This window comes from Anomaloglossus baeobatrachus, chromosome 12 (genome assembly GCF_048569485.1).
Source record: "Anomaloglossus baeobatrachus isolate aAnoBae1 chromosome 12, aAnoBae1.hap1, whole genome shotgun sequence".
Taxonomy (NCBI): domain Eukaryota; kingdom Metazoa; phylum Chordata; class Amphibia; order Anura; family Aromobatidae; genus Anomaloglossus; species Anomaloglossus baeobatrachus.
The window spans coordinates 143479077-143492376 of NC_134364.1; the positions used below are offsets into that span (position 1 = coordinate 143479077).

Sequence of the window (13300 nt, forward strand, 5' to 3'; positions counted from 1 at the left end):
CTCCATCACTATCCTCCATCATCATTATCCTCCTCCATCATCATTATCCTCCTCATTATCATTATCCTCCTCCATCATCATCCTCCATCATCATTATCCTCCTCCATCATCATTATCCTCCTCATTATCATTATCCTCCTCCATCATCATTATCCTCCATCATCATTATCCTCCTCATTATCATCCTCCTCCATCATTATCCTCCTCCTCCATCACTATCCTCCATCATCACTATCCTCCATCATCATTAGCCTCCTCCATCATCATTATCCTTCTCATTATCCTCCTCCTTCATTATCCTCCTCCTCCTCCTCCATCATCCATCATCATTATTATCCTACTCCATCATCATTATCCTCCTCCTCCTCCTCCTCCATCATCATCCTCCTCCTCCATCATTATCCTCCTCCTCCATCACTATCCTCCATCATCATTATCCTCCTCATCATCATTATCCTCCATCATCATTATCCTTCTCATTACCCTCCTCCTCCATCATTATCCTCCTCCATCATCATTATCCTCCTCCTCCTCCATCATCATTATCATTATCCTCCTCCATCATCATTATCCTCATCCTCCATCATCATTATCATCCTCCTCCATCATCATTAGCCTCCTCCATCATCATTAGCCTCCATCATCATTATCCTTCTCATTATCCTCCTCCTTCATTATCCTCCTCCTCCATCATCATCATCATCATCCTCCATCATCATTATCATCCTCTTCCTCCTCCTCCTTCAAACATACCTGCAGGACAGTGAGATGAATCCTGCTGGTGGCATTTTCCTTTGGCGTCCCGTTGTCCTTCGCGGCTGCTGTCCTGGCCCGGTGTCCTGACGCGGCACGCCATCGTAGCTCCAGCTGATCGCGTCCTCCGGTCAGCTGTTCGGTCCTGTTCTAATCGCGCGCGCTCCCGCGGTCACAACGTGCTGTGAAGAAACGAGGGCGCATGCGCCGCCCTCTCAGACAGCAAGTTGTGTAATGCGGGGGCTTCAGAAACATGGCGCCGGAGATAAGCGCTATGCGCAGAGGCCCACTCCGGCGCCATGTTTCTGAAGATTAGATATGTACATACAGCCGGAGGGAGGGAGGGAGGAACAGGCTGGAGGGGGGGCGGGGAACTCCTGCATAACCCGCCCGGACATCAGGAGAGAGGGAGGAACAGGCTGGAGGGGGGGCGGGGAACTCCTGCATAACACGCCCGGACATTAGCAGCAGAGGTGCACACGTCAATCAAAAAGTGCACGAAATTTCAAACTTTATAAAGTTGTATTTCGCTGCCTAAACACCCGAGCTGCCCCCTGATGGTATGTACACACTGTGCCTGATAGTGCCAGCACTGCACTGGCTGCAGCTTATACACGAAAATGCTGATGATTGGTTCCCTTTAAAGGGCCAGCAGCAAGCAAGACGCTGCTGCCTCCCGAGCTCTGTGGACTGTGGAATGTGCCCGGGGGCCGCAGAAAAGGTCATGGCGGGCCGCATACGGCCCGCGGGCCGGAGGTTCCCCACCCCTGCGCTAGGGGGTGGGCACAATTGGGGGTAGAGGTAGGCGCAACACACTCATACTGACAGACAAGTCGGGAACATAGTTCTGACAAGACACTTCTGGAACTCTTGGACTTCACTAGGCCCTGGGCTTGGAGTGGGAGCTCAGCCCGGGTTCCTAACTGCTGAGGGGGACATCCTAGGAAAAGGACACACACTCTCTCTCTCTCTCTCTCTCTCTCTTCAAACACCGGTGGTGGCCCCCTTACTTGCTTGGGATTGACTGGAGCCCCCGACGGCAGAGACCAGCTCCTGGGTGCAGCTTTAAATCAGTGAGTAAAAGAATCTGGAACCGCAGTTGCTGACTCAGACTCTGTTTAGCGACGCCGTCGCCCCACGCTCTGACGCTTCCAAGGGACAGCAAACCCCCGTCATGCCACCCGGGACCATCCTGGCTGCCATAAGACCTGCCCCGGCAAGGAATTCTGCAGCAGCGGCTACTCCCTGGCCACATACCACAAGTGGTGTCATGACAGACTTTCCCAATCACCCCACTTTCCCTTCCTTTTACTGTACGTCTCGGGCCAATAGAACCAGGCAAGGCCACCCGTGACATCGCCTGACCCGACCTGCAACGGCCCGGCAACGAGTAGGTTAACCATCTGCCCCATGGGGCCTGCAGTGATATGCGCCATATCCGTGGGGCCTGCGGTGGATACGCGCCACGTCCCTGGTTTTCGCTCTTGTCAGAACATTGTATTGTTGTTTCTTTCATTATTTGGTTCCAAAAACAAGTGTAATATTTACACTATCTGGTGGTGCTCGCTGTATTATATTATTATATTATATTATATATCTACCGAGTAATGGTGCAACAGAGCCCCCATAATAAGTGCACACCCTCCACACATGCAGTTATGGGGTCACAGTGGGGTCAGAACCTCCATAATAAGTTCACGCCATCCACACAGTAACACATATGATGTGCAGTTACGGGGTCACAGTGGGAGGACAGAGCCCCCATAATAAGTGCATGCCCTGCACACATAGACACATATGATGTACAGTTATGGGGTCACAGTGGGGGTTCAGAGCCCCCATAATAAGTGCACGCCCTGCACACATAGACACATATGACACACAGACACATATGAGGTCAGAACCTCCATAATAAGTTGTAAGATGTACAGTTACGGGGTCACAGTGGGGGGTCAGAGCCCCCATAATAAGTGCACGCCCTGCACATGTCGCGGGCGGAGGAGGGGACGCTGCGCTCTCCCACTGCTCGGGTCCGGCCGCTGCTGCTCGGTGGTGGCTCGAGCGGTGGGCTGGATCCCGGGGACTCGAGCGGCGTTCCTCGCCCGTGAGTGAAAAGGGGATTGGATTGTTTGTGGGGATTTATTGTCCGTGACGCCACCCACGGCTGTGGTGATAATGGTGACACCACCGCTGCTCTGGACGGGGATCCCGGGAGCGGTGACAGGGAGCAGCTTTGTTGTTAGTTCTCCCCTCCGTGGGTAGGGGGTTGGTTGTCCCGGGGCCCGGTGATGGGGTAGGGATGGATGGCAGGCGGGTTACGGGGCCTGGCGAGGTGCAGGGTCGCAGGGGCAGCGCTGTGCCGCACGGCACGGTGGTACTCACTCAGCCCAATGATGAAGACACAGTTCTCAGTAAAACACTCGGCTGGATGGACGGGTCCCACAGACGGCTGCGGTGTGGTTTCTCCCGGCAGGTTGATGGTGACTGCCTTTCCCTGCACCTAAGTACGGTTGATGGTTCCGATGGGTTCCCACCGGTAACCCGCTCCCCAGCTTGGATATGGGCTGGAGGAGCCCCTCTTTGCCTGCAGGCGCTGGCCCTGAGAAAAGGTTGCCTTGGCGGTGTCTCCCTCTGTTGGTTGGACTGTTGCCTTCTGTCGGGACTTGACTGTTTGGAAACCCAGGAGGTCCCCGCCTTGCCGGGGTCCGAAAAGCCCCTGCCAGATGGTGCTGGCTTCTCTTTGTGTACCGGTCCTGTACCGCCGGGCCACCGCCCGTCCACGGTCTTTACGGTAACTCGAATAGGCCACTCCCGCAGACGGTCACCACCGTCTGCCAATCTTGCTGATCTGTCCGGGCCACACACCTGGACCAACTTCAGGCTGCTCTTTTACCACTTTCCTCCTTCTACTTCAACCTCCACAACTAATCTGCCTGGTTTTCCCGCCTCCAGGGCTGTGAACTCCTCGGTGGGCGGGACCAACCGCCTAGCCCACCCCCTGGTGTGGACATCAGCCCCTGGAGGAAGGCAACAAGGGTTTTGTGTCTGACTTCGGTGTGCCTGACCGGGAGTGTGGGGTGTGTTGGTGTTGTGCTCTGTGGCCCCTGGCTTGTCCAGGGCGCCACACACACATAGACACATATGATGTACAGTTACGGGGTCACAGTGGGGGGACAGAGCCCCCATAATAAGTGCATGCCCTCAGCACAGACACATATGATGTGCACTTATGAGGTCACAGTGGGGGTTCAGAGCGCCCATAATAAGTGCACGCCCTGCACACATAGACACATATGATGTACAGTTATGGGGTCACAGTGGGGGGCGTCAGAGCCTCCATAAGAAGTGCACGCCCTCTGCACGTGACGTAGCACAGACTCCAGTACACAAGATGGCGGCGCTGGCGTCTACGTCTGTCACAGAAGCGTCCAGCTGGAGTCGGTCCCGCCCATTCCCATGCTCGCAGGAAGGCTAGCCAATAGGTGGAGCGGCTGGTAGTGACGTGGCAAGTCGCATACTGACGTGCTCGTGAGCGGTGTCTGTCGGGGACGAGCTTCCGCAGAACAGACGGAGGAGCGGGAGAGGCGTCGGCAGCGCCGCACTCACCCACCGCAAACACGGACTTCTTGTGGGACAAGAGAACCGGCCTGGCTGCGAGAGCGGTGAGCGGGCCCGGTGCGGCGGGAGCTCCGGGAGGAAGCGGGCGGCCCTAACAGCCGTCCTGTAAGATGGCGGCAGCTGAGCCAGGAGACGGGGCACAAAATGGCGGCCGCTCCCATCAGCCAGTTGTGATGAGGGGCAGAGAAGGGGAATATCCCGTGTTCTCTCCAGAATATGTCATCATCTGGTCACATAGGAGATCTGGATATGTACATTATATGCGGGGCAGCCGAGGGGAGAAGGGGACGGAAGGTTATGAGTGGGGGCAGGGGGGATACGAGTAAGGGGGGGCATGAGTGGGTGGAGAGGGGACGGTAAAGTAGACGATAGAAGGGATGGGGTTTGAGTATGGAATGGGGGATTAGACGATTGAAGGGATTGTGGATTTAAGTGGTGGGAGGAGATCTGAGTGGGGGGGGAATAGGGGGACGGAATTGGGTGGAGGGGATACGAACAAGGAATGGGGTGGAGGCGAGTGGGGTACGGGGATGGGGGGATAAGATGTGGAGGCGAGTTTGGTATGGGGATGGAGGGATAAGATGGAGGGGAGTGGGATCGGGGGTATCGAGTGAGGGCAGCGGGATACCATTGATGATAGTGGGGGGTGGTGAGTGGGGATACAAGCGGGAGAGAATGGAGTGAGATTCGAGGGGGGCGTGCGCAGGCATGGGGGGGTGGTAGCGAGATACACGCGAGGAGAGATATGACCAAGGAGGGAGCGGTAACAAGAGGAGGGGGGCGGATGGAAATATGATCTTGGAAATACATGGGAAGGGGGTCGGGATATGACCGGGGGGGCTGTGGGGCAGAGTAGGATACAAGTGGTGGGAGCGTGATATGGGGGTGTGGGATACAGGGGCACGGGAAGGGGGGAGTGGGATGGGAGGGGGTCAGGGAATGGGATATTAGCCAGACGATACGGGTGTAGGGTTGAGTGGGATACGGCCAGGGGAGAGAAGGATACGGGGGAGAGGGGAGTGTAGGGGAGGTGGATATGACTGAGGGAAGCAGGTTACGGGGTGTGGGGATCTGGATACGGGGGAATTTTGCAGCGGAAGGGGGGAAATAACTGGTGTGGGATACTGGGGGAGGGCAGTGTGATGTGGGGTGAATTTTGGAGTTGGATATTGGGGGGAGGGAGGTAGCTGGATATGACCGAGGGAGCGGGATATGGGGAGGTGGGAAACTACTTGGGTGTGGGATACTGGGGGGGTAGTTTTGGGATCCTAGGGGTAGGGGAACGGGATACGACTGCGGTGGGAAACGGGAGGTGGGGAGGGTCAGCAGCTAATGACCTAGGGGATATGAAGGAGGATACGTTCGAGGGGAGCGTGGAAACTTTGGAACGAGATACGGCGAGTAGGGGGTCAGCGGGATCTGGGGAGAAGGGATAAGTCTTAGGCTATGTGCCCACGTTGCGTTCTGTGCAGTGCGGAAAAGAACGCACCTTCTGGCAGACTGGACAAATGTAAACACTGCGTTTAGTAAAAAAAAAAAAAAAAAATGCATCCAAAACACATGTATTTTGGATGCATTTTCCATAAGTTTTGCATGCGTTTTGGACAGTGCGGTCCCTCGGCAATTCAGCTCTGCTACATGCCCGCTGACGGCAGACAGTCGCGCGATGAGAATGAACTCGGATGAACTTCACCCGACTTCATTGTCATCCCCCGACTCTGTGTGTCGCTTCCTGATTAGCAGTCACCCGGGAAGGACTCACCGGTGACCGCAAAGCCCCTGAGTGACTGAAGTGAGCAGCGCGATCAGCGGTGCCATCACTCAGGTTACCCGCGGCCACAGCTGGAGTCCTCCACCTGAGAGCGGTGGCCGCGGGTAACCTGAGTGACGGCACCGCTGATCACTTCAGTCACTCGGGCGACTTCCTGTCACAGTTGGAGGATACAGTGGTGGCCGCGAGTAACCTGAGTGACGTCATCGCTGATCGTGTGGCTCACTTCAGTTGCTGTGTGTAGCCGATAGAGAGCGGTCTGTGGCTGCTCCTGTCAGCTTCATGTAGCAGAGCTGGATGCATCGCGGGACCTCGTGTGGATTACGTCGGACCTGGAGGTGTATTTGGCAATTAAAGTGGTGAAAGAGGGTGTTTTTTTTTTTGTCTTTTCCAAATAAAGGATTTTTCCGGGTGTATGTGTTTATTTTCTTTAACTTACAGGTTAATCGTGGAAGGTATCTCGGGGAGACGCCTGCCATGATTAACCTAGGACTTAGTGGCAGCTGTGGACTGCCATTAACTCCTTATTACCCTCATTGCCACCGCACCAGGGCAATTTGGGATGAGCCTGGTAGAGTCCCGGGGCTGTCGCATCTAATGGATGCGGCAATTCCGTGCGGCTGCTGGCTGATATTGTTAGGCTGGGGGGCTCCCCATAACGTGGAGTTCCCCATCCTGAGAATACCAGCCTTCAGCCGTGTGGCTTTACCCTGGCTGGTATCAAAATAGGGGGGGGGGGGTCTGCACGCCGTTTTTTTTTCTTATTTGTTTATTTTACTGCACGATATAGATCCGCCCACTGGCAGCTGTGATTGGTTGCAGTGAGACAGCTGTCACTCAGCGTGGGGCCGTGTCTGACTGCAACCAATCGTAGATGGGCGGGGAAAGCAGTGAATACAAGAGAGAATAATGAGCGGCCGGCATTTTCAAAAGAGGAAAAGCCGCTGGAGCTTTGTGACAGCCGTGCAGCGCCGCGCTGGAGATCGGTGAGTATGAGAGAGTGGAGAGACTGACCGACGGACAGAGAGACCAACCGACAGAGAGAGAGATTGACTGACATGACAGAGAGAGGACTGAAAAGACCTGCGTTTTTCTTGTCAAAAAAGCATGCGGAACGCAACAAAACTGCAGTCCAAGTGACCCACATCATTGATTTCAATGGGTGGAGAATGCAGCTACAACGCACAAAAGTGGTGACATGCTGCTTTTTTTTCCTCAGCTATTTTTGGCATCCAAAACGCTGCATTTAAAAATGCAGCGTGCGCATTGAATTTTCGGACTTCTCATAGACTTTGCTGGGGAAGCAGAACGTATGCAATTTGGCACTGAAACACTACAGTTCAAAACGCAGCGTTAACGCAAGAAAAAAAACGCAACGTGGGCACATAGCCTTAGGGGTGCTGGATACTAGGAATGGGGTGAGATACGACCAAGGGGAGCGGGTTACAACTGGGGCAGAGCGGGAAGCAGCGTGGGATACAGGGGAGCAGGATACAACAAAGAGGAGTGTGATACGGAGGGTATCATGATATCAAAAGAGGTGACATACGGGCAGGGGAGCGGGATATAGAGGGTGCAGATACAGTTGGTATGGTGACCCCATGGTGGCAGTACAGAGCCGCTCTCCTGGTGCCCGATCCTCTTCCTGCTGCCAGGCAGGTGTTCGCAGGGTCTGTACACACAGAGGTCGGAGGCCTCATATCCCTTTGCCATATAGCGTACACTGCTCTCCTCACAGGCTACAGGGAAGGTCGGGGGTCACAGTCTGAGATGGCGCCACTGATGACCGTGCATGTTTCCTCCCTCCAGATGCCGCACTCCAGACGGTACCGCTCATCTGAAAGAGGCAGCAGGGGAAGCTACCATGAGCGCTACAGAAGCCGAAAGCACAGACGGAGAAGGAGCAGGTCGAGGTCCAGCAGCAGTGGCCGAGGACGTGACCGCCGCTACAGACATGGAGACAGTTATCACGAGAGGTCCCGAAGGTAACGTGCCAGCCTTGTGCATAGGAGGGTCCGCCAAAAGCTGGCCGCATGCCTGCACCGTGCCTCCTTGTTCCTTCGCATCCTCCAGCTTTGTGCCCGCGTCTCCTCTGCTCCCCTCCTCGGCACCTCATTGTGTTGGTTTGTCTTGTCCAGCTATGACGAGCGCTCTTCGGACAGACGGGCCTACGATCGCAGATACTGTGAGAACTACAGACGGAACGGATACAGCAGGGAGCGGGGTGATGTGTACTACGAGGCAGATTACCGCCACTCCTATGACTACCACCGATCCCGAGACGAGAGCTGCAAGAGCAGCCGGCGCAAGCAGAAGCGCAGGAAGCGTAGGACAAGGTCTTATAGCCAGTCCTCCTCGGTGAGTGTCCTGCCGTTCATCCCTCTACCCCCCCCCCTTTCTACTTTAAAGCAAGATGGGGTAAGTGTCCCGTCCCCCCCCCCCATTCTCCCGCGCTGTGATGTAGGGGATAGTTGTGGGGTTTGGCTGCAGGTATTGGTGGGATTACAGTAGTATATTGGCTGGTAGATGCATGTGTAGTGCTGGGTCCCCACCGCTGGCTCCGCGCAGTCTGATAGCATGGTGCCTCTGCACAGCAGATGCACAAATTGGATATAGAGACGATTGGATGGGTGGGCTCAGGGTCTGGCAGCAGCTTACATCTCTATCATCCGATGGCCCGAGCGAGTGGTCAGGAGGAAGCCTAACAAGCGCTCCCCAGACCTTAAGGCCCCCTACAGAGTATGGGTGCCTCCTGACTGTCCCATTAAATCCCAACACCCCCCCCCCCCCCCCCCCCCGCCCCGGGAGGGTCATTCAGATGAATCTCCACACCAGCTAATTTTTGTTACTATGGTCAGAGGGGTCTCCACAGATGGGGCTAGCAGGGGCTTACTGAGCCTTTCCCCAAACAGTACACATGCATGATCAGCTGAGCCAACCATACATGTCCAAGAGGGTCAGGGGAGAATGGCCAGCCACACAAGTGGGGGCCACACTTTTTGATGACCAGTCCAATTTGAAGACTTGGTGGGGGAGCGTGAGAGTTCCCCCATGTACTAGTGGAGTGCCCGGTGTATGGGGTGGTGTAGAGTGACCAGTGTATGGGGGAGGAGGGTGTAGAGTGCCCGGGGGAGAGGGGTGTAGAGTGCCTGGTGTATGGGGGAGGTGCTAATGGGTACCATGATGCTGCCGCGCTCTACTTGCCATTACTGTTTGCTCCTGTTTCTCCCGCTTGTCGCACATGATGATGATGATGATACACATCCGCAGAATGTTTTTGCTTTATTTTCTGATTTCTGAGTTAGTGTATTTGTATCTTGACCTGTTCCCTTGCAATATCCCTATCGTTATATATTCCTATGTGCCGTATGAATTGGCTGGGAATCTACTGCACACCCTCCTACCTCAAACTACAATGTGAATTTCCAAACCAACCAACCTATGTGCCGCTGGTTTGAAAATCTGATTGGCTGGTGAATGGTGATGTTTTGCCGGGAATTGACGGGCCGGTCACTACAGAGGAGTCGGCAGAGCAGCAGGCAGGCCAAGAGTGTGGAAGACGACGTGGAGGGCCACCTGATCTATCGCAGCGGCGACTGGCTACAAGAAAGATGTACAGCCAAATCGTAACATAATTTAGCTCTCTAGTCTAAGCTCCCCCTCCCCAGAGACGCAGCCGCAGACCTGTCTGTCTTTTGTGTTGATTTGAGTTTTACTGTAAAGACACAGAAGCCCCTTCCTCCTCCTCCTCTTCCTCTTCCTCCTTTCTTCTCATTAAGCCTCCTTGTTATCTAGTGTTCTGTATTGTTAGTCGGAGGGCAGGAAGTTAGAGTAACTTATGGCTCCATGCCCAGCCTGATATATTTATATATTAATATATATATTACTGCCTTTCACTGGCTATCTCCGGGGGTCTCCAGGCTCTTACTTACCCTGGCTTCTCTGCTTCCCCTCACAGATGAGATTATCAGTACTCTCGGAGAGGGGACGTTTGGCCGAGTGGTGCAGTGTGTAGACCACCGGAGGTGAGTTCTTGGGGGAAGGCTCCGCTCCCATAACGTCACCTGGCTTCTCTGATCTAATAATTTTCTGTCCACAGAGGAGGTATTCGAGTGGCTTTGAAAATTATCAAAAATGTTGAAAAATACAAGGAGGCGGCACGATTAGAGATAAATGTTCTGGAGAAGATTAACGAGAAGGATCCAGATAATACGCAGTAAGTGTTTGCTCCCTGCCGCTGGCTCCCCCACTGGTGGAGGTTGTGCTTGTGACCCGTCCTGTCCTCTCTGCAGCCTCTGCGTCCGGATGTTTGACTGGTTTGACTATCATGGACACATGTGCCTCTCCTTCGAGCTTCTGGGCCTCAGCACATTTGACTTCCTCAAGGAAAACAACTACCTTCCATACCCAATTCGCCAAGTTCGGCACATGGCTCAGCAGGTGTGCCACGCGGTGAAGTGTAAGTGCTGAGCCGGTGGGGTGGGCGAGGATTCAGGGCTGGATGGGCAGAGGTGGATTATTACTGCTATCCTTTACAGTTCTCCATGACAATAAGCTGACGCACACGGACCTGAAGCCGGAGAATATTCTCTTTGTAAACTCTGACTTTGAGCTGGCCTATAACATGGACAAGGTGGGTGGCGGGGCTCTGTGTTTGTGTTCTAGTCGTGCCGCTGTCCTTCAGGCCTTGCCTAATGATTTGTTTTTGTGGTCTCTCCCTGTGACCTCCTTCCACCCAAGAAGAGAGATGAAAGGTGTGTAAAGAGCACAGATGTCCGGGTGGTGGATTTTGGTAGTGCCACCTTTGACCATGAGCACCACAGTACCATTGTGTCCACACGGCACTACCGTGCCCCTGAGGTGATTTTGGGTGAGTACCTTGTCCTGCAGGATGTATGTGTGAGGCTGGGTGCCTGAGGCTGATCACCTGCTCTGTCCCCCTCAGAGCTCGGCTGGAGCCAGCCCTGCGATGTCTGGAGCATCGGGTGCATCATCTTTGAGTATTACGTGGGCTTCACCCTGTTCCAGGTACGTGATGTTCTTCCTCTGCTGCTCCTCCGTGTGGTACCTACCACTGAATGCCTGTTCTCTGCAGACGCACGACAATCGGGAGCACCTGGCCATGATGGAGAGGATTCTGGGGCCAATACCATCACGAATGATCAGGAAGACTAGGTGAGTACATGGCAGATTGTGCTTGCGCTCTTTTCCCCTGCGCTGGCGCTCTTACCTTGCTCTTACCTCTCTACAGGAAGCAAAAATACTTCTACCACAACCGTCTGGACTGGGACGATAGCACGTCAGCAGGCAGATACGTGCGTGACAACTGTAAGCCCCTGAGGGTAAGGAAGGCCGTGGTATCTGCTCGGGTTCAGAGGCTAAGTGTCTCCTGAACTGATGGCCATGGTGGGTGGGCTGTGAGTATTCTGACGTGTCCCTTCCTTACAGAGGTACATGCTGTGTGACACGGAGGAGCACCACCAGCTGTTCGAGCTGATCGAAGCCATGCTGGAGTATGAGCCGTCCAAACGCTGCACGCTTTCTCATGCGCTGAAACACTCCTTCTTCAGCCCGCTCAAGAGCGACCACGCATCCAAGCACTGGGACATTGGCCGGGACATAAGCCGATGAGGCCGCCAGCCTCTGCCGATGCTTTCTTCTATTGCCATGAACTGTTGATATGTGAAATAGTCTAAATATATATATATATATATTGTACAGGGGCGAGTGAGCCTGCTGTGTACATAGCTGAGCGTGCTGCTAGTGGGCGGCCGCACTGTACAGGGCTCCGGTAATTTATAATGTCAGTGTTACGGCAGCGGGCGACACCTCGCACTGGTTTTATATAAAATGTTTTGTACAGTGATTTGTGAGAAATAAACACAAACTGTTTGTACGTGATGTGGTGATGCATCCTGCAGCTCTGATGACAGGAACAAGTTCCACCTGAAGTACTCATGTGTAGATGCAGAGGAAGGTGAGGACCCCTAATTGGGTCATCACACCGTGGCAAAACCTCACAATGCCACTGGAGACCTTTCCGAGCAGCCGGGTACCACAGGCGGTACCTCGCTATCATGTCTCCTCCGAGCTTGACCCCTATAGTACCTGGCTGTCATGTGCCGCCTCCTCCAAACCTTACCCCTGAGGTTGTTCACTACTATCATGGGACTCCTGCAAACCTAACCTCTGTGGTGGTTCCACACTGTCAAGTGACCTAACACCCCGCCCCCCAATAACCTGACTCCTGTGGTTCCTCACTGTCATGTGCCTCCTCCAAACCTGACCATTGTTGTGCCCCGTTGTCATGTGCCTCCTTTTCTAAACCTAACAAATAAGGAATAACGTTTGGAACACCATTCTAAGTCTGAACTGGGTGCAAAAGCCTAAAAAAAATCACTATATGGAGATAAGGTATGCACACCAGTGACTATGTAAGGGGAATACATGAAATAGCAGAAACTGCTGTGTGAATACTGACATGAAAAATCCAATAGCTATATGTAAGAGTGAAAATGTGACAAATGAAATCTGCATTACTGCCATGAACATATGAATCAAGAGAAATTTAGCTACTGAATTGATCAATGCAATAGAGCCCCAACACTACGCCAAAGAATTTCTCTACGTTGGGGTCCCTAGCTTGTGTGTGTCCTCTCATGCAGTTAAAAAAACCTACCGTGTATGGGAAGCTGAGACCCAGGCTATATATACGTATCATGTGGACTGGCAATAGGTGTGAGTGGGGTGGGTTCACAAACGAAAAACTACTAACAAATCGGGAATAACGTTTGGAACTCCATTCTATTAGTAGTTTTTCGTTTGAGAACCCACCCCACTCACACCTATTGCCAGTCCACATGATACGTATATATAGCCTGGGTCTCAGCTTCCCATACACGGTAGTTTTTTTTTTTAACTGCATGAGAGGACACACACAAGCTAGGGACCCCAACGTAGAGAAATACTTTGGCGTAGTGTTGGGGCTCTATTGCATTGATCAATTCAGTAGCTAAATTTCTCTTGATTCATATGTTCATGGCAGTAATGCAGATTCCATTTTTCACATTTTCACTCTTGCATATAGCTATTGGATTTTTCATGTCAGTATTCACACAGCAGTTTCTGCTATTACATGTATTCCCCTTGCATAGTCAC

At 53.3% G+C, this 13300-nt stretch overlaps 1 protein-coding gene across 2 annotated transcripts; it reads left to right on the forward strand.

Annotated features, from left to right (window-relative positions):
• Positions 1-4265: 4265 nt before the first annotated feature.
• On the forward strand, positions 4266-12038 carry CLK2 (CDC like kinase 2). 2 transcript variants are annotated; one of them, XM_075330296.1, is made up of 13 exons: positions 4266-4415; positions 7952-8127; positions 8281-8500; positions 9662-9755; positions 10101-10167; positions 10242-10358; positions 10435-10601; positions 10681-10775; positions 10883-11012; positions 11088-11170; positions 11238-11317; positions 11394-11484; positions 11591-12038. In XM_075330296.1, the coding sequence occupies exons 2-13, from the start codon at positions 7952-7954 to the stop codon at positions 11771-11773; spliced, it is 1503 nt and encodes a 500-aa protein (XP_075186411.1). In that variant the 5' UTR covers positions 4266-4415; the 3' UTR covers positions 11774-12038. The 2 variants fall into 2 exon arrangements, with proteins under 2 accessions (XP_075186411.1, XP_075186412.1); XM_075330297.1 differs by having other exon boundaries at positions 10886-11012.
• The last annotated feature ends 1262 nt before the right edge of the window (positions 12039-13300 follow it).